The following is a 26,962-nucleotide window of genomic DNA, read 5'->3' as shown; positions in this document are numbered from 1 at the left end:
TGTAACCTTTTATGTCAAAAAACACAAAAACCATTTGTTTGTCAGCTGAATAAGAAGCTTGAAATTTCCTTGACTTTGATATATCAGAATGCTTCCACTCACTGGATTGTTGTTTTGTCTCTGGATCTCAGTGAAAAATCCAAGTTTCATCACAAATCACCATTTGAGTTAAGACATTTTGACCCTGTGTTTCAAAATGGTCAAGCATTTCTTTGTACAAGTCTACTCTTTGCTATTTTTATTGTCGAGTCAAATTTTGTGGAATCCAGCAGGCACAGATTTGTGAAATTTTCAGGTAATCTCTCACAATATTGTGAGCACTAGAAATGGACATTCTAACAGCCAAACCACAAAGTGTAATTTGCCTGTCTTCATCCAAGATTTCCTGGACTTTTGCGACTTGCTCGGGAGTTGTTGACTGACCAAATCTTGGGTCATCTGCAACAGACTCAGCCTTCACTGAATTGCTTGTGCCATTTAAATATGGCCATCCTACCAAGACACTGATTACCATAAGCTTCATTCATCTCTTTAACTGTTTCTGATGCATTTAAGCCTCATCTTATACAATAAAAAATCACATATTGCTGTTCAGTCTCTACGTCCAACATGATACTTGCTTCAAAACGATCGTCAGTGACACGCAGTTAAAAAAACTCTTCATGCAACACTAGCTCAACAAGTACTGGCATGTGCACACGGAATCTGCTCAGTAGCGATCAGGGAGAGTGCTTATAGCGGCAGTTAGGAGCTGGGGCAAGATTTTATGTTCACGTGGTGAACATAAAATCTTGCACCAGTCCTCAAATTAAATGATCACCCCTCGTACATCTCTGACTAACTAATAATGTTGTTAAAAAAAATACTCTTTTGAATATCTAAAAAACTATGATCAGATGCCCTCTGTGTTTCTGTTTAGTGTACACTTGACAAAATTAATGGCTGGTCAGTACATACAAAATACATTAATACATTTGATGTTTAGGATGTCTTGGAGACTTACTGAATCAGTTGTCTTCGTCATAATGCACCAGTTTACTTGATATGCAGTTCATTTGGGGCTCATTGTGTATTATGTCATCAGAAAGCTTATAAATTTGAGATTGACTCTTTATAAAACATGATGGCTGCATTAAAGAGGAAGCAGAGAACAAAAGTATTTTGTTTTTGTTTTCTGATGTGGCCTTGATCTCTCATATAGAACTTTGTTTACCATAATAGTGAGTTGCTTCAGTTTTGCATAATTTCAAACAAAACAGCATTACCTATTGCCACATTTTTATTACCACATGGAATTTTCTTTACTGACACATTATATCAAAACTGCTTTGCTGGCTCAGCACTACCTATATATATTATGATGAGATAGCAGTATCATCGATATAGCTATTAGGTTAGTGGCACATTATTTTAAATAAATGTCAGTTCTGTGACAGACAGAACTGACAGAAGTGCCAAACAATTCAGTGATATATAGGGAAAAGAGCTAAACAATGTAAGGAAAAAACCATAGGTACTGTTGTTGTTTTTTTGGACTACAAAGAATAGAAAAGAAATAACTTCATAGTTGACATTTCTCCTGTGATATTGATAGTCAATATATTTTTAATGCTATTAATGATTTTAGGCTGATAATCCTGTCTGTTTGACAGAATTATCAGCCTAAAATCAAAGTAGCATAAGTACTTTAGATTAAGGAGCTATTACATTGAAAAAATAATTTTTACAAGTATTTTTTACAATTCTGATCCATTCAAATTTACAGAAATTATCTGATTCCTTTATATGTTTCGGTGATCTAGTAGAATATGACCACAGTCCACATACTATTTATAATGATTTTCATTTATTTTGCACAGGGGCAGAGGACATGACTTAACAATTGTTATCATGGAGTTATTTTTTAGGTTAGCTGCTGAATGACATTCTGAATTTTGTTTTTTGAGTAATGCCTACTTCCTGATAATTACTACAAACATAGTCATGTTTCCTTTTTTATCTGTTTATGCAATTTATTGTATTTGTACATATAAGTAGAGGATTTTAATGTATGTTATGAAAATTTTAATGTATGTTATGAAAACTTGCAGGTGTTAAGGCTCCAGATCACCTTATACACTCTGATCATATTCAAGCTACCTATGTTACAGATCAGTCCACAACCAGGCAAAGTGTAATAGTACCTTATGACCCACCTCAAAGTATGTATTATATTTGTTTCCTTAAAACAATTATAGATTTAGTTATACACATTGTTCAAAAACATGAACAAATTATGCTTCTAAAAATGGTGTTTGGAAAATTTTTTTATTTAGCGAACTTTTTAAATAAATAACATCCATAACCTCTTATAATGTTCTGATTTCCAGTATTACATTATTATAATAAATGAACAACCTCATATGCCATCATTCAGTGATTTACCTCATCATAGTGCAAATATATTGACAGCCATCAAATCATTAAGTCCTTAGGGTATATGTATATATTCATATCTTGTCATTTGGGAGTTTCCACACAAAATGAATTCTTCAGTCATACTAAACAATATTAAATACTAAAACCTTCAAGGATTTGCTCACCATGGAGAATGGGAGTCCCATTGCATAGGAAATTAAATACAAACTATGTGGTAATTTATTTTGGTGAGCTGTATGAAGAATTCCAAGGGAGGAGACATGCAAGGGCAATTAGAAAAGCAGACCATGAGGATTATGTGATGCATGCATTACTGGGAAATGATCAGCTCTTCCCAAAGGCATTACTATTATTTGACAGCTCACATAGATATAGTACTAGAAATGACCCAAGAGTATGTGGCTGTGTGCTGTACAATGCAGTATTCATTGAAACAAGGAAATACTGCATTTATTATGTTTTTAATGCTTTAGTCCTTAGGAGAGATAAGTGCTAACTGTGCAGTGGAGCTCATGTTTTTTTTTATTTTTCTTAAATGAAAGCCCCAAGCACAAGTGGTATTAGAACCTATGGTACTTAGTACTGTGCATGGGTTGAAGGTTGAGAAGATGAAAGAAGATATTTGTTGACATCAGACTTGAATTTCTGTAGATTGTAATTTTAAGGAAATACATATGAAGAGACATTGTTCCAAAAAACAGAAGTTTAAGGAATAAATGACGAAGAAGAAAAGTTGGTTTTGTGAGTTTAAAGTTAGACAGTAAAAAGATGCTGACTGGCAATGGGACATGTTTGGAAGAGAGAGCAGCCCATGGAGGCATCTATATAAAAGCATTAAGCAGAAACAGGATGTATATAAGTCAGAAAAATGGAGAGACACTGTTAGAGACTGGTCATTAATTAATGTAATTGCCCTCTTTTAGCAGAAGTAGTGGCAAATGATGCAAAAAAGCAAGCTTATATAGCTTCAGCAAAAAAAAACAAAAAAACTATACACTTCACCTGTCCATAACCTCCAAGAACTTGTCTAGTTCTCCCTTGAAGTTATTCAAACCACCTGCTTCCACAACAAAAGATGGAACCCTGTTCCAACAATCAATCACCCGCTGGCTGCAGGCAAACTTCCACTCATCTATCCTGCAACCATCCTTCCTCAACTTGAACTTGTAACCCATCATGTCTGTAGTCTCAGAAAGAGGAAGAATGGCATCAACATTAAGCTTACTCAATCCATTCAAGGCATTGAACACCTCAATCAGATTCAGATTTCCCTGTAGGTGCCTAGACTCCAGATACTGCAATTTGAAGAACTGAAGCCTTTCTTGGTAAGAGCAACCTTTTGTTCCTTTGACCAATCTGGTTGCTCTTCTCTGCACCCATTCTAGCAGATTTACATCCATTCTAAAGTGAGGCCTCCAGACCAATATGTGGTAGTCAAGATGTGGCATGGCCATTCCCTTATACAATTTGATAATCACTTCCTTATCCCTGCTGGCAAAATTCCTGTATATCATTGACAAAACCCCATGAGCTGCCCTGGCAACCTGTCTGCATTGCTCAGAGAACTTCATATCTGACTGTACAATTACTCCAGGTCTTTTTCATTTTCCATTAACCTGAGTGTAGTACTACACAGTTGGTACATTACTCTGGGGTTGCTGCTACCCATATGCAGTACTTTGCATTTATCAGTGTTAAACTTCAATTGCCATTTCTCAGCCCATCGACCTATTTTCCTAGATCTTGTTGAAGTAGCTCGCTCTGATCACTGTCATTAACCACTGTGGCAACCTTTGTATCATCTGCAAACTTAGACATTAAGCCTGATGTATCTTCATCAGTATTCATTAATAAATATTGACAACAACAATGGACCCAACAGTGAACCCTGGGGGACTCCACTAATAACATTAGTCCATGAAGTGCAGTGCCCATTGATAACCACTCACTGTCTTCTTCCACTCAACCATCCCTTTATCCACAGCTATAACTTGTCCTTAATGCCGCATTGCTCCAGTTTGTACAGCAGTCTCTTATGTGCAACAGAATCAAAAGTTTTCTGAAATACAAATATATGATATAAAAATTATTTTTTCCTTCCATTTCCTTAGTCACTGCATCACAATATCCAATCAGATTGGTTAGACAAGAACAGCCCTTAACAAATCCATGATGTGACTGCAGTAGAATTTGGTAGAGAGATTTTAGGCCAGAGAAGATCGAAAAGAGGAGATTCCCAATTACTGTCTCTGCAGAGAATATAAGAATAGGCATACGTACAAGTACCACCTTTGAAGTGAAAGGAATCATACAGCGAGTAATTTGGGCAACTGAGATGAGCAGTGGTTGAATCAACCAATAACTGAAATTCTGTCAGAAAAAGTACATGGGGTTTGGCAGACTATAAATGGAAATGGACATCTTTGAGATTAGAACTTTGACCATGTATATTTGTGAAATGACCAAGGAAGTGTTTGGGAGGTTTGGCTCTTTTCATAGATAAGTTTGCTCATTAGTTTGACAATTCATGGTGTATTCAGTTGTAAGAAAAGGTGGAGGGGTGCACACATGGTAAGAATGTAATCAGCTTCTTGACATAACATGGCCTCAACAGTGCCTCCCCCCCCCAGGCATACGCACTACTCGGACTCCCTCCAGTCACTATCTGGCAGAGTAGAAGCAACGAGATTCTACACCAGCTGATCTGGAAGCCTCTTAGTGAGTTACCAATAGCTTTGGTCCAGTGTACTAATTAGCAGTCGCCTTGTGTATGCCTTTCTAGAGCTGTACCTTCAAAATGTAAGGAAGATTGGATCTTGTCATGATGTCTGTCATAACCTCAGACACTAATTATACTGCATAATGGAAGATGGGAGGTTTACTGGAGCTTTGCTCTGGAAACTAAACATGAGTTCCACCACTTCAAGCCTCCAGTAAGCAAAGTAGTGGTATCACACTGGTTGATGAGAGTCATCTACCACCTAGTATTGCCTAGTAACATAGAGGAGTGGCATTCTTCTGAGTAGAGTGGATGGCACACCTCTACCCCTTCTTATGTTGGTTCACACCTGGGTGGTTACCCACAGTGTGCTAGGTGCCGTATTTCAGGAGTTGCATATGGGAGTTATACCCAGGGTTGCTAACGGTCCCACCATCGTGAAGGTGCAAGCAGAGTTTTTTTGCCATCACAGACTGACCGGACTTTGCCGAAATTAGGTCTACTTGACTTGAGTGTCACCTGAATATCAGTTCCATCAACATTTTAGACTTCGAGGTAGCAAGCACAGCTTGGCATATCTGAGAGAATGTCTGCAACACCCTCAAGGACCACTTAGTCTATGACATGGAATATCAGAGTGGACATATGCACAAGTACCACCTTTGAGTGAAAAGAATCGTACAGTGAATAATTAGGGTAATTGAGATGAGCAGTGGTTGAATCAACTGATAATTAGGATTCTGTTAGAAAAAGTATGTGGGGCTTGGCAGGCTAAGTGGAAATGAGATTGGAACGGAGACCACATACATTTGTAAAATGAATGAAGTGTTTGGGAGGTTTAGATCTTTTTGCAGATAAGTTTGTTCTGTTAGTTTGACTCTTTCAGATGTATTCAGTAGTACGAAAAGGTGGGGAAGATGTGTTGTATGAAGTAATGGAATTTTTGGATGTGGCATGTATATGATAAGAATATACCCAGCTCTTTGACGTAACATGGTTACGAAAATGTCCCCCTTCCTCCACATACGCACTACTCGGGCTTCTTCTGGTCACTATCTGGCAGAGTAGATGTAGTGAGAGATGCACCAGCTGATCCAGAAGTGTCCTGGAGAGTTAACAATAGGTTTGGTCTAGTGGACTATCTAGCAGACAGCCAGCAAACACCGTTTGAGAGTTATACCCTCGAAATGTAAAGGAGATTGAATCTTGCCATGATGCCCATCATAACCTCAAAAGAAAACCATCATACTACATGATGGAAGATATGGTACGGGGGTAGCTGGAGCTTTGCTGTGGAGACTAAACATGGGTTCTGCTACTTCAAGCCTCCAGTATGCAAAGTGGTGATATTGCACTAGTTGACATGAGTTATCTATTACCTAATATTGCCTGCTAGCACAGAGGGATAGTATTCCTCCAGTGTGGATGTCACACCTTGAGTCCTGTTTACGTTGTTTCGCACTTCAGGGTCATCTCCAGTATACTAGGTGCCAGTGTTATTTCAATTGGCCATGCACAGCTGGATGGGTTGCTCCCAAAATTCTTGAGCTCATGATTCTGCATTAGATGTGTTGAGCTTTTGCTAGTTAGGAACTTCACATCATTAAAAAGTTTTAACAAAGTAGGTCGTCAGTTTCGAAAACTGTAGTGCAGTTTTATTCCAATATAATTTTTTCATCTTTCTAAGGATATTGCATGTCTATTATGTTTAAACACTGTAATGGACAAGTGCAGTGGTCATATTGGTATACAGAATTTACCATTTAAGGTTTTGGAAAAACTGGCAAGAAATAGCTGAAAAAGGGGAAAATTTTAAAAATTTATTCAGATTTCTGACACTGTTCAATAATTAGATCAAAGTAGATATTTTTAGAAGGAAAACAATCTTGTTAAAGAAAAACAAATTATTTTATCACTACCTTAAGATCACATTTTGATTGAGAAGCAAGTGAAATCAAAACTATATGGAAAATTAATATGGTAGGTGCTCTTTTACTTCAAAACAGAGCCTTGAAAGAATTTCTGATGGTTATAGTAGCATTAGGCTAAATATTTTCTCCATTATTTTATTTATGTTTTTGTAGTTTAATTATTTTTTTTTTTTTTCATCAGCCACTTCAGTAACCAATATAATAAAATTTTAAGCTTGGAAATAATGGTTTAAATGCAAAAGTAGTTTTTGAATTTTTTAAATGCAGGTCAGTTAACAGCAAAATCTCACATCTAGCATTTAAATTCTTGAATTTTCAAGTCTGGCAGGATGAAAATTTACATTTAAAAAAAATCTAGTAAAAATGCAGCATGTTTCCTGATATCTAAGTTCTAATGGAGTGGCAAAGCTATGTTGCCACTATGGTAATTATATAACATACAACTGAAACAACAACCACAGGAAATTTTGCTGTGGTTTCTGTTTCAGCAGCCATGGAAAAATTTCCCGAATATGACATTCTAAGCCTTAAGCTAAAAAGGAAAATTGTCATAGTGGCAGCTGTAAATTATATGCGAACATGAAAAACCTTGTCATACCTACCCAAAAAAGGAACATGGTATTTCTACAGTATCTGTTGATGTGTGCACTTTACTATCAGCAGTTCCACGTAAAATGTTGAGTTTCAAACATTTGTCAATAGCTGTCTAATTTTTGTGAAAGATGAGGTTTTACTGTATTTTTAATAATGCATGTATAATTCAGTGCTATATGTAGTTAGCATGAGGCATCAAAGTTCTTAGGCATGATGTCACGTGTCTGTAAATTTTGATTCCTGTTAGTTATCTTTGCACTAACCTTAAACAACCTAACCACAGCAATATAAAGAGATTGCCAGGCAAATAGTATTTTTGTACACAATCTGATAATACAGTGGACCCCCACTTTATGATTGGTTCACTATACGATCAAATCACTTTACAATGAACTCTCCATAATAAAATATCGTTCGCTCTATGTCATTGTGGTCACATTTGTAAATTGAATTTTAATTCTATTAAACAGCAATTCTAATAAGCAAAAATGGGAGGAATATTATCCACAGGTTATAAAGTAAAGATCACAAATTTACGCTTTATTACATTACCATTTAACAAAATTAAATGATATGTGAAAATTGGAAGAATATTTTCCACAGGTTAGCAAAATAAAAATAAATGTATGCTTACGTACATGGCTTAATTAATACATACTGTAATATGTACCTACTAACTAGTCGATATTTCTGTTCATCGACATTTTTTAGGGGGGGTTGTCAAATTTTTAAAACAGTAAAGATAAGCAATCAATAACAAAGAACACGGCAAGCACAAATTGCAACTAACACAATATATATAAGTGAGATACAGAGTAACAAGTTTACGAAGCTTAAAAAATAGGAATGAAAAGAAGATTCTGAAAATTTATCTATATTTTTTATGATTGAAGATTTCAGTGAAGGGGAGACACATTTCACCGTAATAATGTAAAAACCCACAGAATTCCAGCTATCAGTATTATCACAAATGCAATGAGATCAAGTTTACTACCTGTTTATAATACACTGCACTAACAGAAAAGCCCATGAACTGGAAAGTGCAAATTGTTTTTGTTTTATGATAGTGATGTCCAGAAATGTGCATCAGAAAAATACACAAAAGCATTCAAAATTGATTCTTATAACCAAACATATGATAATGATGAAAGTGTAATGCATTTTAATTATTTGGATTGGATTTTTGAAATTAAAGCGGCTAATTCCACTAACCAGTGATCATGTTAATCGGTGCCTACTTATTTCACTTTATGATGGGATGGACTTAAGATTGCCTCTGACTGGACCACGTGGTCCTTCCTCTCAGCCAATGGCAGCGTTTGTAAACATGTTGGCCGCGTGTTTTTGTTTTTGCATCCTTTAGTTGAAGTGCTTTTTTGTGTTGTGCTTTAATCAATTTTTTTAATCAATATGTACAATTTCCATTATAAGAATCAACTTTTAGAGAGATAAACTTCCGAGGTCTTGGAACGAATTACCAAAAAACAATGTGTTATTTGGTTCACATTACAATATTTTCACAATACGATGGTGTCCCTTGAACAGATTAATATTGTAAAGCAGAGAGCCGCCACGGTATTACTTGTATTATTAATACTAATTTCCAGGAATTGCCACCTTTGGATTTTCATAATTTTTCAACTTTTCATCTAATTATTAAAACATCAAGGTATTGCTTTGGGTACATTTCTTCTCTTACTGGTCAAAAACTTTACTGTGTATGTATAGTTAAACGTGTAGATGAGATACAGTGTTCTCAAACTATGTTAGACGAGGTAAATTTATTTGAAAACAAAAAGTTGAAATGCATTTTTACACATATGAAAATATTCCTACTTGGTAAATATAAATTCTTTATCTGAATTTCTGATGTTGCAGAGGTTGAAATAAAATTTAACCATATTAATATAAAAACTAGCATGCAAAATGTTTTAAGGAAATTCTTACTGCATTAAAGAAATTGCACAAAAATTAATTTGGTAGGCTACTGTAATTTACTGTTTATTTTATTTAGGTGATATGAATTATTCTACATGTGTATACAAGTTCATGTGCTGGGGTAGCTGCGTTGGTGGCCTTAACAGGAGACCTATTAAAGTTATATTTACTTTGGAAAAAGAGTAAGTTTTGCTTCCCAGAACCTTATGATTTCATCTTATTTAAGGTGTTCACTGAAATTATTAGAAGGAACTTTTCTTAATCTCTCTCTCTCTCTCTCTCTCTCTCTCTCTCTCTCTCTCTCTCTCTCTCTCTCTCTGTGCATGTGCATGCACTATAAGACTACTTGTAGTGCACTTTCCTTTAGTAATGACACACAAAGTTATTGTTAATTACTTCTCTTATGTTAACTAACATAACACTTATTTTACGCTGTAAGGAATCGATTTTAGAAACTGAAATCTACTCTTATATCTATTACTGTAAGCAAAATGAGCATACTTTCTAACCACCTGTTGCTTTTTAATGCATGAATTTATTATCTGTGAGGATTTTTTTTGTTGTGATTTTTGATTCCAGTTTTTTTTTTTTATTTTTGTTACTTATTCATTACTTATTTTTAGTGGCTGGTGCTTGGGCAGGCGAACTTTGGAGGTTAGAATATGTGCCTGTCCTGTAAGAGATCGTAGATTTGACGAGAAATCGATAGAAACCTCTTTGGTCACACAGCCACAACCGAACATGCCCGAAACAGGTATTTATTTTAATTACTTCTAATTTTGGCCAAGTTTTTTGACATTTATTTATTTCATATATTCATTTAATGTAATTAGAATATTAGAAAATTTACAGAAAATTAATAACCTTTATTATTAATTAATAACATTTATTTATTTCATATATTCATTTAATCAAATTAGAATGTCTATTTACAAAAAATTAATAATGATTTTTCTTCATTTAATTATTTTATACAGCAGGACCTCACTGATACAGGTTTTTGTTTGCAGTTTTGATTATTCACAGAAAGGGGTGTGTTTTTTTTTGAGTCATAGCTCACCCATTATGGACAAGGCGCTCCAATTATTTGCGGTTGTCTTCCAGAACAATAGCAGCCCATCTTCCCATATAGAGAAGTAGCTTCTTATTGTCAAATGTAAATGCACAAACCATAATATTTGTGGAATCTCGGAGGAATACATATGAGGCGCCATTTATTGTATGAATAGTTATTTTTCTCTTTTTATCATAAAGTGCATTGTTTTATTTAATTTTTTTTTTTTAATTTTTGTAATACATATATTTAATGTTTTAATTTGTATGCCTTCCTAATAACTGGATGCTTGTGCAGTGAGAAATCAAGACGTAGCATAATATATATCAACACCATGGTTGCTATTTTTTGCTAATTAAAGTGTTCATTGTCTGCTTTATGTCATACAAATAGTATATTACCAAATGTAATTTCAGTTAAACATTAAATAGATGGAAATCTTATAAAATTTACAGACAGATTATGTCTTCTATATCTGTTGGGCAATACATTCAGCAAGGGAATCTAATTTTCCCACAAGACTTTAAACTTGATAATCATAAAAGTCTTCTGGAATGTAAATCCCATGATCAGCAAGGTTCCACCGTATATGCTCAAAATTTTATGGTGATTTCAGAAATTACCATATAAAGTAAAACTTGGTTATTTGAAGTTCATGGGCCCAAGATACAGCTGTTTAATTTAAACAGGTTCATATTTGTACAAATTCAGATGTTGGTGTTATTTAAGAGAAATTTTTAGTTGGAGACACTTAGCACTTATGCAGAATTTTGTAATTCTCATTTAAAATAATAATCCTTTAGTTTCATTGCATTAGATGTTTATGAATGGAGGGTTAATTCTTTAATTTAGTCAATATGAGAAAGATAACAGTTGTGCTGGAGAAATTTGGTAAATTTCTAGCATGTGATAACAGGATTGTGAGGTTTTGGCTGCCATAATGGTCATGTAGCTCATCGTATATGATCTGTACATTAAAACAAACACTGTTGTTTGTTATATATAATTATACTTATTGTAGAGAGAGAGAGAGAGAGAGAGAGAGAGAGAGAAAGAAACTATAATTTGGGATATTATTTGTTATGTATTACATGTGATGTCAAAAAAATGGTAATTTTTTTTCCCTTTTTATGTTATGGCTTTCAGTAAACTTTGTAACTAATCATGACCTGTTCTTGCTACACAAGCCAGTGACCAACTTTAGAACAGCTGAGAGTGATATACTGCTATTTGCAGTAAAAGTTAACACTGGAAAGCTGTATAAAACAAAAATATTACACTCAACTATATACTAAAGTAAATAACAAAAATGGGGGGACATTCAAGTTGAACATGGAGCTTTTATGTCTCTTATCTTTTAATTTAGCTCAGCAAGGCACTATTGAAACAAGAGAAAATCTCCTGAAGCAGTTTCATGATTAATTTTATTCATAAATAGTGGCTTAATTTACACACAAAAAATACATTTCATTTTGCACAACTCTCTCTCTGATGCAACAAAGTAATGTCAAACTGGTCACTGGTTTATGCAATCACTATGTTCAGATTACATAGCTGTAATTATCAAGAGCAGTTAGCACTATGTTAAAATACTGAATATACAACGTTTAATGAATGAAAAGATGAGGTTTGCTGAAACGAGTAGCAGAGTTAGAAGAGAGAAATATCACCCTTTTGTTTGCATGGATCATTAATACTAAATAGCAAATAAATTCCAAAATATGGATACTTTCTCTTTTAAAGATGTGTACAATTATACATACAATCCTTTTGTAATACATAATAACAATCCAATGTATGACTCATTTATATTGAGCTGTGTAACTATTATGGCAGAAAAAATGAAACTTGACGATCTGTGTGATCTTAGTGGTCTACTTATAAGAAATAAAAGATTTTACATACCTTGTGAATTTCTTTAGGGGAATTATTTATTATTTTTAAAGCCTCTAGTGTGAAAGTATTTATTTATTATTATATTTTTTTCTGAAGCACATTTATTTATCATTCTTGCAAATTGAATGTGGACATGTTACCAATTGAAGCTGCACAACACGCACACTTTTTGTGTTGATAGCAATCAGTGTATTATTTACTTATTATTATTATATTTGTACATGTGCACTTGTAACACCAGTTATAGTTATGTAGAGTCTATGTGATTCTGCATGCAGTTCTTGGGGAAGTGTACAGATATATGTAAAATTTAAACATGCTATATATTATATAATGGTATTATATGCAGTACACTAGCAAATTTTTATTATAATTATGTATGTATTATATGCATTTTAGTAATCCATATTAAAATGCATGTAAAACCTTGTATTGTTTGTTGGAGAATGGTAATGTCTTCAAAATATATTACATTTTGAATAATCTGATTATTGAATTAACTAGGATATACTATAATATTCCTTTTGGGATTTCTAACATCAGCTTTATTTCCAGTAGCACAAAGGCCTTGGGGCCTTAGTATATTGTATATTTAAACTTCATGTGTTCTCTGGTCAGTTGTATAGAATGAAAAAGTTGACTTTCTATGAGGAAAAGTCATGCAGTCCTCATCTAAGACTGATTAACTTGACCACAGAATCAAACCCTGGCCTTTGTCATGTAACAAAGAAGCACAGCAGTTGTAGTTCCTGTGCTTAGCTACAAAAGCCCGTTAGTTAGCAGTAGTATATTATGCCTTGCACATCTTAATGCAGACTCATTGAAAACTAGCAGCAAGGCCTGTTGTAATAAATGCAGACACTTAAAATAAGAAAAAACTTCCCTATTACTTGTCCATTCCTCCAATAATTTGTGTAGTAACTGGTTGAAGGCAAACTTCTGCACATCTGTCCCACAAATATATAAACACCACAATGAAAATGAAACCCACATATGCAGATTTATCACACTATACTGCGATGTCTGAAATTATCTACTAAAATTCTATTATTTCTATGACTTCTATTATTTTAAAATTTTGTTTTTCAGCTTTGAAGTTCATTTTTTCATGTGAATACTTATTTTTATAGGTATATTTGAACGTAATAAAAGTTTACCATTTTTACCACTGCTATTAATACACTATATAAAATTAAAATTTCATATATACCATATATATAGAGTGTGTTTAATGTTAAACTGCATAGCTTTGGAAACCCATAGACCGAAAACAGTTATGTATTTGGCTGAAATTTGGACTAGACAATATTCAGACTTTGTTACTTTTTTCGTGGTGCCTCCATAGCCAGGTGGGCAGGAGCAGCAGTGCGTAGCACACGCTTCTTGATTAGGCCGGGGTTCAAGCCTGTGACCACCAAATACGGAGGATGCGGAAAGGTCAGGGAATGACCACCACATATCCCTGGAGCAATATGGCCTTAGTTGCTAATGCTCCTAAAAACCAAATAACAAACAAACAAGCTACTTTTTTTTCATGCCTTTCAAGGGTAGGGGGGGGAATTGGTTCTGAAAAGTGACACAAGTGAAATTTGCACTCTTCCTGCTTTTGCTATGCGAACATGTTTATTTGGCTTAAGATTACTATATAAGTCTGTTCAGATGATACTTGGCTTACAAAATAGTTACAAACAGAATAAGGTGGTGCCCCAGAATAAGGTTTATGTTAAAAATAACATACTTCATGAGTATAGAGTAATGTGCACCCATCAGAGTACTATACTCTAAGTTTATCTTGGGAATTACACTTCAAGTATAAATCCTGCTAATACTTAATATCAGCTAAAGAGGACTATTGAAAAATGGCTATTTCTGTGCTTATTGGCACTTCTTCAGTGGGAAGCTAGATATGAAAAAATGGAATTTACAACTAAGTATCTTTATTTTATACTATTCTGGGCTGTGCTGTTTGATTTTGTATGACTTTATTTCAGTTAGGGAGGGAATGACCAAAAGTAACTTAAATCTAAAAAAGACAAAGTAAAATTAGCATTAACATTAGTAGAGGCAAGCTTATGCAGCATCAGCCAAAAAAACCAAAAACCACTCCCATTTTACTCCTCCATTCATTCGAAATACCTGTCCAGCTAAGCTGTGAATTTATTTAGGCTATCAACTTCCACAACAAGGGACGGAAGTCTGTTCCACCAACCAACTATCCACACTGTTCCAATTTGTGCAGCAGTCTTCCATGTGCAACAGTATCAAAAGCCTTTCTAATATCCAAATATATAATATCAAAGTTATTCCCTGCATCCAGTTCTTTTGTGACTGCATTATAGTATCCAATCAAATTGGTCAGGCAAGACTTTCCCTTAACAAAACCATGCTTTGTCCGAGCTATAACTGAAGTCTTGTCTAGATGATCCTGCAGTGCTTCTTTAACTAGTGCCTCCATTAATTTTCCTGGAACAGAAGTTAAACTCACAGGTCTATAATTACTTGTGTCAGCCTTTGATCCTCCTTTGTGAATTGGGATCACATTTGCACATCTCCAGTCTATGGATACCTCCCCTGAGTCCAAAGACGCTCTCATAATTATGGCTAAGGGTTTGCTTACTTCCTTTGCTGCCTCCTTTAATAGGCGCCTCTGTAGCCAGGTGGGAAGGAGCAGCAGTGCGTAGCACACACTTCTTGATTAGACCGGGGTTCGAGCCTGTCACCAGTAACTAGAATAGGAGAGGAAAGATTCTCTGCCCTTGCTGCTTATTAATGAGAGAAGTGGAAAAAAAAAACAATAAGAAAAAAGCTAAATCATGAAAGAAGAAAGAGTTTATTACTCAGGTGCACCAGGATTTCAATCACTTTCCTTCCCTTCTCATTAGTAAGTGCCTTGAGGGGGGGGGGGAGCAGCTCCCCAAGCCCTTACTGCTGGGGATGTGAAGTGATTGTGATTTGGACTACCTGACCTATTTAATAAACTTTCCTGACTTTAAGCTTTCTTATTGTTGTTTTTTTTTTTTTGCTTCTTCCACAAGTAGGTAATGAGGATGGAGAAACCTTTCCCTCCTATTCTAGAGTCTTTCTTCTTACTTTGCCTTGTTTTGATTTAAGTTACTTTTGGCTCCCCATTTCATCCTTCTGTAGTTGAAATACAGTTCACCCAAAATCAAGTAATATGGCTCAGTATAGTGTAATAAAGTTACATAACTGATTTATTATTATTATTTTTTTCTCATATCCAGCTCCAACGAGGAAGTGCCAGTAACTATGGAAACAGCCATCTGGGAGTCATAAAATGCTTTCTATGGTTGGAAAATAGGTATCTTTCAATAGTTCTCTTGATCTGATGTTTCTTGATTTGACCACACCATCCCTAGTAAATCCAGCTTCATCAGTAAACAATAAGGCAAATAGGAAATGCTGATCGTGAGCACATATCTGCAGAAACCAAGTATGAAAAGCTCTCGTGGTGGGAAGTCAACTTCAGTGAGTCCTTGTACTCTCTGAAGATGATATGGATAAAGCTGTTGGTCCCATATTTTCTCCACACAGTCATATTTCCCACATTTCTCCCATTGCTATCCTTTGGATGCCATCACCATCATTTTCTTCAATGTGATTGAGGATACATTCTTCTAAATCAGCAGTTCTGATGCTGATGTGTCTAGCACCATCTGAAACTCATTTTCTAAATGAACCAGTTTCTGCAAGGTGTTCAAGTATTCTCTGAAAGAGCTTCTTATTTGGCACATGACAATTAAGGAAGTTTCCTGTATATTATATAGACATCTTTCCTCGAGCAAGTCCATACATGAGATGCATTTCTGCCATCTCTCAATTTGTATAAGCTTCATTATTCCAGAAAATGCATAGTATGGAAATGTTAATAACAAGCTCCAAATGTAGTGCCTTTGTCAGAAGAACTCACTGAAATCACTCAAAGAACACTACGGGATCTTGTTTTCATAACTATGTCAAGTCACTCTGAGATATCGAGTATTGTTTATATAATGGTTGAATGGAGTCAGCCATACTAACTGAGTTTGTGGCCACCTCCTTATTCATCCACCTCATGGTATATCTTTTAATAGTATATATTGCATTCACGATTAAAGTTATTCCTTAACTTACCAGTATTCATCCATCCATGTGGTCTTCCCATTGAATAGAAATCATGCAGCATCTTAGACTGTCAGCCCCCTTTCCTCAGATTAAAACTCCTGTTCTTATCTTTAACAACTGGGACTCTCATTATCCACCTTATCACTCCATGATCACTCCCCATAAGGGTTCCTGTATTGTGAACTTGGTGGTACTATCAGAAGTACAGGTGTGATTAGATCCAAATATTCTTGTCCCAGTGCTTTTCCCTAAATCAGCGGTTCTCAAACTGTGCATCGTGGTGCCATAATTTACCAGGGGCGTCGCGGACGATGTAATAGTTTGTCAGATTTCCATGGCAAATATTAAAAATGTATTATGAATGATTCTTTTACTATTAGATATCTACTACTATTTGATCTCTATTATTAATGTAAATAATTATAGAAAATATTTTGGGTATTTTTTATGTGTTCCCTTTTCGTCGTTATCTTTATATGAATTTTGCTGTTTAGCAAAACAACAATATCCAGAATGTATCAATAAAGCTTTGCGAATATTAGTGCCATTTGCAAGTTCTTACCTTTGTGAAGTTGGATTTTTGGCATTTGCAGTCATCAAAATTAAATGTAGAAAAAGAAATGTGTCGCCATTTTGAAAATAACACCTAGGTTAGATGAATTATATAATAAAAAGCAAGCACAAACATAACATTAATGTTTTTTAAGAATAAAATAATATCCCGATTATTATTTCATGTATTAATAATTATTGTATTAACATATTAAAAATAAGAAACTGTACAATTATAGATGTTTTACTTCAAGGTGGGTGCCAGGAAAATTTTACAGCTCAAGGGAGCATGGGCTCAGAAAGTTTGAGAATCACTGCCCTATATAATAGTTGATTTAAAAATTTTGTCCCCCGCAGTGAGATTACCCTCCCAATTTCTTCACTTAATAAGGGGCAGATTGAAATCACGCTCACCCATCCCATCTGGATGTAGAGTCTCTTGTCATACTCTTCAGTTTTCTGGTCTGAGTATACTTCCACTCTCATTTTTCCTTTTCTTTCTACTGCCTCACATCATACATACTCAGTGCTGGCATGTTTTAATTCTGAATTTGGGAATGCCCTTGTTGCACTCAAGCTACTTTTGACAAGTTACATGATCCTTCCCCCCCTCCATTATCTCCTCTTATCCTTCCTAAATATGTTGTACATGTCGTAGTGAAACTCATGCTCCTCTGTATCTTGTGTGATACCAAGTTTTGGTTAACTGTATTGTGTCAGTGTTGGTTGTCCTAGTCAAGAGTTCAAACTTGTCCATTTTATTAGCAGTATGGGTAATTCCCAACTTTACGAGTTAATTCGTTCCTAGTGTGCACTCGTAAAGTGGGAATTTATTTCCCATAGACATAATGTTAAAAATAGGGGTTACATTCTCAACAATGAAAATAGTTAGCTAATTAGTTTGTTTAAACAATGATTGATTTATCCAAAGAAATGAAAATGTAGCCTGTAAAATCAAGCAAATTTAATAATAGAGAAATTATTTTATGACTTACAAATGTTAAAGAATGTTAATTCTTCACCATCATCATCGACTAAATGCACACTCATTGATCACTCATTATTGGCTCGGCACGCGTTGGTTTGTTGCACAAGGAGTCGTCTTCTTCAGAAATGCTTCAAGAGGCATTTATTTCCAAGATAATCTCTTTTCTTTTTAAATTTCAATAGCATACATAAGCATATTTTTTAACGGAATGCACAAATTGCAACTAACACGATTTGTGTGGAGTAACACATTTACCAATTTTGAGCGGCTTGGTGATATTTTTCTAAAGCACACAATTTCAGCTATCAGTATTTTCGCAAATGCAATAACATCGAGTTTAGTACCCGTTTATAATTAATTGCACTAACAGAAAAGCCCAATAAAAGGAAAGTGCAAATTGTTTTTATTATTTTATGGTCATGACTTACAGAAATGTGCTTTAGAAAAATATCACCAAGCCATTCAAAATTGGTTCTTATAACAGAACATATGATAATGATGATTTGAATTGGTAACTAATACAATTTACACTATAAAAACGATCTTTTAGAGAGTTATATAACAAAAATTTCAATTTTCAAGGTCGTGGAACAAATTACCAAAAAACGTGTTGTTGGGTTCACATTACGATATTTTCGCAATACAGTGGTGTCTCTGGAACGGATTAATATTGTAAAGCAGGGTACACTGTATTGTATAGCTACATGCGTGTTTGAAATGCAGTATTTGTGAATGTTTAACATTCATTTTTTGTAATTAATGTTCATATTTTCAATTTTGTTGATACTTGATACTTGAAAAAAAAAAAAAAAACTCTTGAACCCGGGAACTCTTAAAGTGAAAACTCGTAAACTGGGAACTACCTGTATTCCTAACATTTATACAGTTCTAAGTAGTTTGTATTGTTTTCTGCTCTGACACATCCCTGAAAAATTTTTAAGCTTGTTGCCCATAGTTTTACCTTCCCATTCATTTGAAATGTCACTCTCCTCCACACATTCTTCCAATATAACATGACTCATTGGCTTACGTGGTCTTGCTGGTAAATTCTTGAGATAAGTTTCAAGTGTAATTTTGATCCATGTCAATAAAATGCATACCTGCATTCCCCCTCCTTTTTTTCAACTAGCAGTTTGCCTAAATCATTAAGGTGATCACATCAGCAAATACTCTTGCATCACCTCTGTTCAAATGTATTTCATTTCTACAAAAAAAAAAAAAAAAAAAAAATCTTTCTCAGAATGACCATATTGATTAAAATTTTCTGAAAAAAGTCTTACAGATTAGCTGGCGCCTCCGTAGCCAGGTGGGCAGGAGCAGCAGTGCGTAGCACACGCTTCTTGATTAGACCGGGGTTCAAGCCCGTGACCACCAAATATGGAGGATGCGGAAAGGTCAAGGAATGACCACCGCATATCCTCAGAGCAATATGGCCTTAGTTGCTAATGCTCCTAAAAAAAACAAACAAACAAACAGATTAGCTGGAGTTAATCCATAAAGCTTTCAATATATAGCCCTTTTTATCATGCCAGAGAAAATATATTCTGACTACTAATATAACCTAGCTCCATTTTTGCACATGCATTCTCTCCTATCAAATTATATTTAAACAAAATAACTTTTTTTTAAATATAATTACATTTCGTGCTGTGGTATGGCATTTCTGATATAATGGTCAAGCATGATTATGGAATACAGAATTATAGTTTTTGCATTAAGTGTTTATATATATATAATATATTTATTTATGTATATTTTATCATAATTTTTTAATAATCTAATAACATTTTCATTTAATAGGATTAAGTAGATCCAAACCCCTTAACGAATTTCCTGAACCACCTCCAAAGAAGCAGAAGCCAACCAGTGAAAATGACAATGGATATTTCACTATTGTAGTGAGTTCCTTTTTACTCATAACTCTTGTCTGATACTGAGAAAACATATATATATATAGTTAAAGTATTGAGACTAACTCTAAATGAATAACATATTCGGATGGATATAATGATGTCTTATAGAATAGAACCGTTGCTGAGGCATCTGAATATTATGACCATAATGCTGATATTATTGTTAAATAATGAGATGGGATATGTGGATAGAATAGAAAATAATATTAATTATAATGGAATAATAATCTATCTTATCTAATCCCAATTCATCTATTTGCATAGCCACAGTTTTAAGAATGGTTGGCCATGGCACCAGCTCCATCTTGATTATCCATTTTCTACAGGGATACACTACGATGTTTGAAAAAAAGTCTTGTGTAAAGACTAGGATAGAATTTTTTAAAGAAATATCAATTATGGCGTAATAGCTAATTGAAATTTTGAAGTCAATTAGTAATTGCAGGTAACATATTTACTGTGCAATGATTAACTATGGAATAGATATATACGTAAATTGTGTTGCATACCATTAATTCCAATGACTTTATCAAGGATCAACTATTCAGAGTGGGGAGAAAACAAGAATACAATTGTCACTTAGTTGCTGTAGCGATCAGTATGTAGGTAGTAGTATAGAAATATAAAAAACCAAATGTATTTAATATAGGCATGATGTTTATCTGATTTAAATTTTGTACAGGGCCAAGAGTAATCACATCAGCTTAAGATCAAAAAGAAAACAACTAGAACCACACCTTCAAATAATGCACTCTGCCTATGCAGACGAATCATAATGATAAAGAATTCAAAACCATTCAGACTGCTTGTGAGGTGTATGTAAAAGCCTTGGGATTAAAACTAAATCACAGAAAAACCAGTAACCCACAGGCAGGCAAATGGAAAGCCAGAACCCCTTTCTGTGCCAGAAGCACCTCTGCAATATCCTAACTTACCATCAAAGCAACTGGTCCAAGTGCTGATTTACTTCAAAAGATATTTGTTGCATGAGACCAACTCACTAAGAAAAAGAGTTGAAACAGTCAACCAAGTGGCAGCTAGCGTGCTCTGTCTTAATTTTCACCATGCTACCCCACTCAACTTCTTCCATCAAGTATAAGCAGCAATGCAGCATTTCCTGTGGATTAAAACAAACTGGACAGCCCTGCTGCCTTTGTCTGCCACTCACTTGTGGAGGCTAGGTCTAGTCTCTTGATGACAAAATAACATAATTGTGGTTCATTCTCTTCCTGAGACATAGCCAGGTGGGAAGGAGCAGCAGTGCGTAGCACACGCTTCTTGATTAGCCCGGGGTTCGAGCCTGTCACCACCAAATACGGAGGATGCGGAAAGGTCAGGGAATGACCACCGCATATCCCGGAGCAATATGGCCTTAGTTGGTAATGCTCCTAAAAAAAAAAAAAACAAAACAAAACATCTTCCTGAGAGCCCTCCTATGTTTCAAACACATATCAGCCTCGAAGCCAGGAATGAAGATGCCCTCTTATCAAGAAAGGCTTAAGTTCTGCAAATTGCAGCATCTGGAGACTAAGCACCTGCGAAGTGATCTGATGGAGGTGTATAAGGCCTTGAATGGGTTGAGCAGGCTCAATTCTGGTGGTAGTCTTCCTCTTGCTCAGATTATGAACCTTAGGGGGCATAAATTCAAATTGAGGAAAGACAGTTATACTGGTTGTCTCTCAGAACCCCTGTTTTGTAACAAAAAGATAATAGATCTTAGCTACTCATTTCTTCTCCCCAAAATGGAATTGGACAGGAATCAGAACTATTAGAGATATCTTGACACCATAACTGCATTGGAAAACCCTACTTGACCCACCCATAAAAATTGACCTGCTTCAATTTTCAAATACGCATTACCAGAACCATGGTTCTACTGTTTCCTGCTCACTACAAAGCAACATAGAAGCTCATCATATTAAGCTAAGCAGCTCTAACCACTGCTTCATCCAGCCACCAAGCAATGCCCATATCCTTCTCACCATGCAGAAATTGGCCATCCAACTTTCACTGGAACCTCCCCTAAATCAATCAAATTGGATGACAACATCCAGTAGAGACTGTGGCCCAATATTCTTCCAACTTCAGTCACTCTGCACAAGTTCAGTTTATTCACCTCATAACTCTTTCTCTTTTGTTTCACCCCAGGAATCCTCAGACACACATATACGTGGACTACTCTATAATTAGAATGATCATTAAATATGCTTTGGAAACCACCAAGCTTAGCTGCATCCACACCCAGAACTACCGGCACCTACATGCAGCAGTTACTAGTAATACTCCTAGGAACTAAATGAATTTGTGATAACTGAGAGGAAAGTAGAAGAGAAATTGTTGAAATTAAATACAAATAAGACACCTGGGCTGACAGAATCAATTGAGTTATGGCAGAAAGGTGGTAAGCAAACCTTTAACCATAATTATGAGAGCGTTTGGATTCAGATTAGGCCCTTGCATTGTCTCTCTATTTTCAAAGGGGAGGTGAAAGGGCAAACTTAGTAATTCCAGACTTGTAAGCATAATTTCTACTTCAGGGAAAATGGATTCAGTGGTTAAAAGCGTAATGCAGGATCATTTTGACAGGAATGCAGTTATATGGTTAGTATAGCATGGCTTTGTTAAGAGATCTTGTTGTTTGTTATTTGGTTTTTAGGAGCATTAGCAACTAGGGCCATATTGCTCCGGGGATATGCAGTGGTCATTCCCTGACCTTTCCGCATCCTCCGTATTTGGTAGTCACGGGCTCGAACCCCGGTCTAATCAAGAAGCGTGTGCTACGCACTGCTGTTCCTGCCCACCTGGCTGTGGAGGCGCCAAGAGATCATGTCTGACCATCACATCAGCTACTATGCCGTGGAAAGTGGATGCAAAAAATAATTTTAACATCATGTACTTTTGAGTTTAGTATAACTTTTGATAGTTTCACCTGAAAGGCTGCTGTACAGATTGGAACAATATGGCATTAGGGGCAGATTATTCCTATGGATAAAGAGACGGTTGAGTGGCAGGAGAAAGAATAGTAGTATCAGGGCTCGGTGCTGAGCTCCTTACTGTTTTCAATACAGGCAGTTCCTACTTTATGAGATTTTGCTATACAAGTTCCCTTAGGTTTATGAGTTTTTTTTTTTTTTTTTTTCAAATATCAAGTATCAACAGAATTGAAAATATGAACATTAATTGCAATAGAGGAATGCTAAACATTCGTAAGTACAGTATTTCAAACTACATGCGTAGTTATACAATACATTACTACTGTGCGTGTGTTTTATTTGTTCAGCCAGAGATAAGGAGGGAGATCCAACTCTTAAAGAATTCCATATTTTAGATGCAATCAAAATAAAACAAGCCTGAGACAAAATTACAAAGAACACGAAGGGCATTGAATAAACTCTGTTATCACCTTATTGATAATTTTGAAAGATTTCAAGAACCAGCAGAGATTGCACAACACGAAACAGAAGTGGTTGTTAATATTGCTAACCAATTGCAGCTTGAGATTTCTACAACTGACATCACTGATCTGCTTCAAACACACAATGGAAAGCTCACAAATGAAGATCTCCTTGAAATGTAAAAATGCGAATAAGCTGAAGAAGAAGATTTAACAGCCGAAATTCCTGTTCGTTCCTTCACTCCAAAGGGCTTGACAAAGCGTTTCAATAGAGAAAAGGCAATTGAGATTTTTGAGTCACAAGATTGAAATTTCGAGCGCGCTAGAAAAGTTGCTACAGATTTAAAAAATGCTTATGTATGCTATCATGAAATTTATAAAGACTCTTGGAAACAAACGAGTCTTGAAGCATTTCTGAAGAATATGATTCCTTGTGCTTCCAACAAACTGAGTGCTGAGCCAACAATGATTGAAGAACCATCAACGAGTGTGCATTTAGTCGATGATAATGAAGAATAAGCATTCTTTAACATTTTTATGACATAAACATGTCATAACAGGAGACAGGAGGTTAACAGGAGAGATTGCTTCTACAGGGATGGGATACACTTAAATAGAAAGGGTGCAAGAATATTTGCTGATGCTATCGAGGCAGTGTTAGGTGGGTCAGAAAACTGCTAGCTTGGAGGGAGACAAAGACCAATAGATTGACAGTAGCCACTGGCAGAGGTGAAAGAGATTCTTGCACTGCTTCTATTAGAATGAGCAGAAGCCTGAAAAACAAGATGCATGGTATTTCAGAGACTGCTGGGAGCCATTGCGGTACAAGTAAACACATGGGTTGTGTTAGGGTAGCTAAGAATAGAAACAGGTGCAGGTATACTTGCGTGTACACCAATGCTAGGAGTTTAGTAAATAAATTTGATGAATTTGAGGTATTGCTCAAAACATCAAAGGCAGATATTGTTGGGATATCAGAGACGTGGTGTCACACAGATATAAGGGATGCAGAACTGCAATTTGGGGAGTACAACGTCTACAGAAAGGATAGACAGGATAGGAAGGGGGGGAGGGGTTATGCTATTAGTTAAGAAACACATAAAAACCAAGGAAGTGAAGCCAGTCGACATCGCCGGACAGTGCAGTGTTGAGTCAGTTTGGTGTGACATAAGCATTGGGAGATCAAAATTGAGAGTAGGAGTGTGCTATAGGCCTAATGACTCTGATGAGTATAATAAGGAACTGTACAGGGAAATAGAGTGGGCCAGTAAATCAGAGAGTCTTATAATGGGAGATTTTAATTTCCCAGATATTGACTGGAATATGGGGGCTGGTTACTCACACACTAGCAGGGCTTTTGTGGATTTATTGGATGATTGTTTTCTACATCAGCACGTTCGGGAGGCAACTAGAGGGAGTAATACTCTTGATTTGATTATCAGCAGTGATTCTTCATGCATTAAGAATCTGCAGATAAATGAACCACTAGGTGGCAGTGATCACAGTGTGCTGAAGTGGGATTTACTCAAAGAGGTAACTACCATTAGGGGTAAAGGGAAGGGTTATTGCTTTCGTAAAGGCGACTACGATGGACTGAGACAGTATTTAAATTCTATACAGTGGGACCAACTGATGATGTTACCAACAGCAAATTCAAAATGGGAAGCATTCAAAGAACTTATCTTGGAAGCTACTAGGCTTTACATACCAACTAAGAAATATTGTTCAAGGTTTAGGCCAAAATGGATGTCAGATGGACTAATGAGGCATATGGCAGAGAAGAAAAATGCATGGGATACTTACAAATTAACACATGACACAGAAGCCTATGATAGATACAAGTTGATATGCAACCAAGTTACAAAGGAGGTTAGGCAGGCGAAGGCAGATTACGAGAAATCCTTGGCAAGGGATGCAAAGAAAAACAGCAAAGAGTTCTTTACTTATGTAAACTCTAGAAGGAAGGGGATGAATCAGATTGGTCCACTTGATATTGATGGGTCAACTGTTGATGATCCTGCTCAGGTAGCTAACAAACTAAATGAATATTTTGCATCGACATTCACACATGAGGAGTTATTCAGCAAGGGGAATGCCAGAGGTGTATTCAACTCTAGCAGTAGGCTACAGAATCTTGAAATAACTGGGAGTAAAGTGGAGGAGAAACTGTTGAAGATAAACACAAGAAAGGCACCCGGGGTGGATGGGATCTATCCAGTTATATTAAAGGAGGCAGCAAAGGAAGTAAGCAAACCCTTAGCCATAATTATAAGAGCTTCCTTGGACTCAGGGGAGGTACCCATAGACTGGAAATGTGCAAATGTGACCCCAATTCACAAAGGAAGATCAAAGGCTGACACAAGTAATTATAGACCTGTGAGCTTAACTTCTGTTCCAGGAAAATTAATGGAGGCACTGGTTAAAGAAGCACTGCAGGATCATTTAAACAAGACTTCAGTTATAGCTCAGACAGAGCATGGTTTTGTTAAGGGGAAGTCTTGCCTGACCAACTTGATTGGATACTATGATGCAGTCACAAAAGAACTGGATGCAGGGAATAACTTTGATATTATATACTTGGATCTTAGAAAGGCTTTTGATACTGTTGCACATGGAAGACTGCTACACAAATTGGAGCAGTGTGACATTGGAGGCAAATTGCTGCTATGGATAAAGGGGTGGTTGAGGGGGAGAAGACAGAGAGTGGTAATCAATGGACACTGCTCATCGTGGACTAATGTTATTAGTGGAGTCCCTCAGGGCTCAGTGTTGGGTCCATTATTGTTTTCTGTATTTATAAATGATATTGATGATGGTATATCAAGCTTAATGTCCAAGTTTGCAGATGATACAAAGGTTGGCAGGGTTGTTAAGGACACTAATGACAGTACGCTGCTGCAACAGGATCTAGAAAAGTTGAGCAGATGGGCTGAGAGGTGGCAAATGAATGAAGTTTAACATTGACAAATGTAAAGTACTACACATGGGAAACAGCAACCCCAGAGCAACGTATCAACTCTGTGGTACTACACTGACAGTGGTAGAGAATGAAAGGGACTTGGGGGTGGTTGTGCAGGCAGATATGAAGTTCTCTGAGCAGTGCAGACGGGCTGCAAGAGTAGCTCATGGTGTATTGTCAATGATATATAGCAATTTTTCTAGCAGGGATAAGGAGGTGATTATTCCTTTGTATAAGGCAATGGTCAGGCCACACCTAGAGTACTGTATACAGGCCTGGAGGCCTCATTTCAAGAAGGATGTAGAGCTGCTGGAACGAGTACAGAGAAGGGCAACAAGATTAGTGAATGGAACAAAGGGGTGCTCTTACGAAGAAAGGCTTAAGTTTTGCAAATTACAGTGTCTGGAGACTAGGCACCAGCGAGGTGATCTGATAGAGGTGTATAAAGCCTTGAATGGTTTAAGCATGCTCAATGCTGATGGGA

At 36.0% G+C, this 26,962-nt stretch overlaps 1 protein-coding gene across 3 annotated transcripts in view; it reads left to right on the top strand.

The window, feature by feature from the left end:
• The window catches only part of LOC150076092 (tumor protein 63-like), a 66,383-nt gene that overhangs the window by 27,441 nt on the left and 11,980 nt on the right, over window positions 1-26,962 (top strand). For all 3 annotated transcript variants that reach the window (XM_090387502.1, XM_090387504.1, XM_090387503.1), the window contains 4 exons: window positions 2,091-2,201; window positions 9,677-9,782; window positions 10,224-10,354; window positions 20,013-20,110. In XM_090387502.1, the coding sequence (XP_090243628.1) occupies window positions 2,091-2,201; window positions 9,677-9,782; window positions 10,224-10,354; window positions 20,013-20,110 (446 nt within the window). The remainder of the gene's footprint in view (window positions 1-2,090; window positions 2,202-9,676; window positions 9,783-10,223; window positions 10,355-20,012; window positions 20,111-26,962) is intronic.

Source organism: Mastigoproctus giganteus, chromosome 13 (genome assembly GCF_048544385.1).
Source record: "Mastigoproctus giganteus isolate SK-2022 chromosome 13, ASM4854438v1, whole genome shotgun sequence".
Lineage (NCBI taxonomy): Eukaryota > Metazoa > Arthropoda > Arachnida > Uropygi > Thelyphonidae > Mastigoproctus > Mastigoproctus giganteus.
Note: the sequence above shows the minus strand (reverse complement) of the source record. Positions and strands in the feature narration are given on the sequence as shown.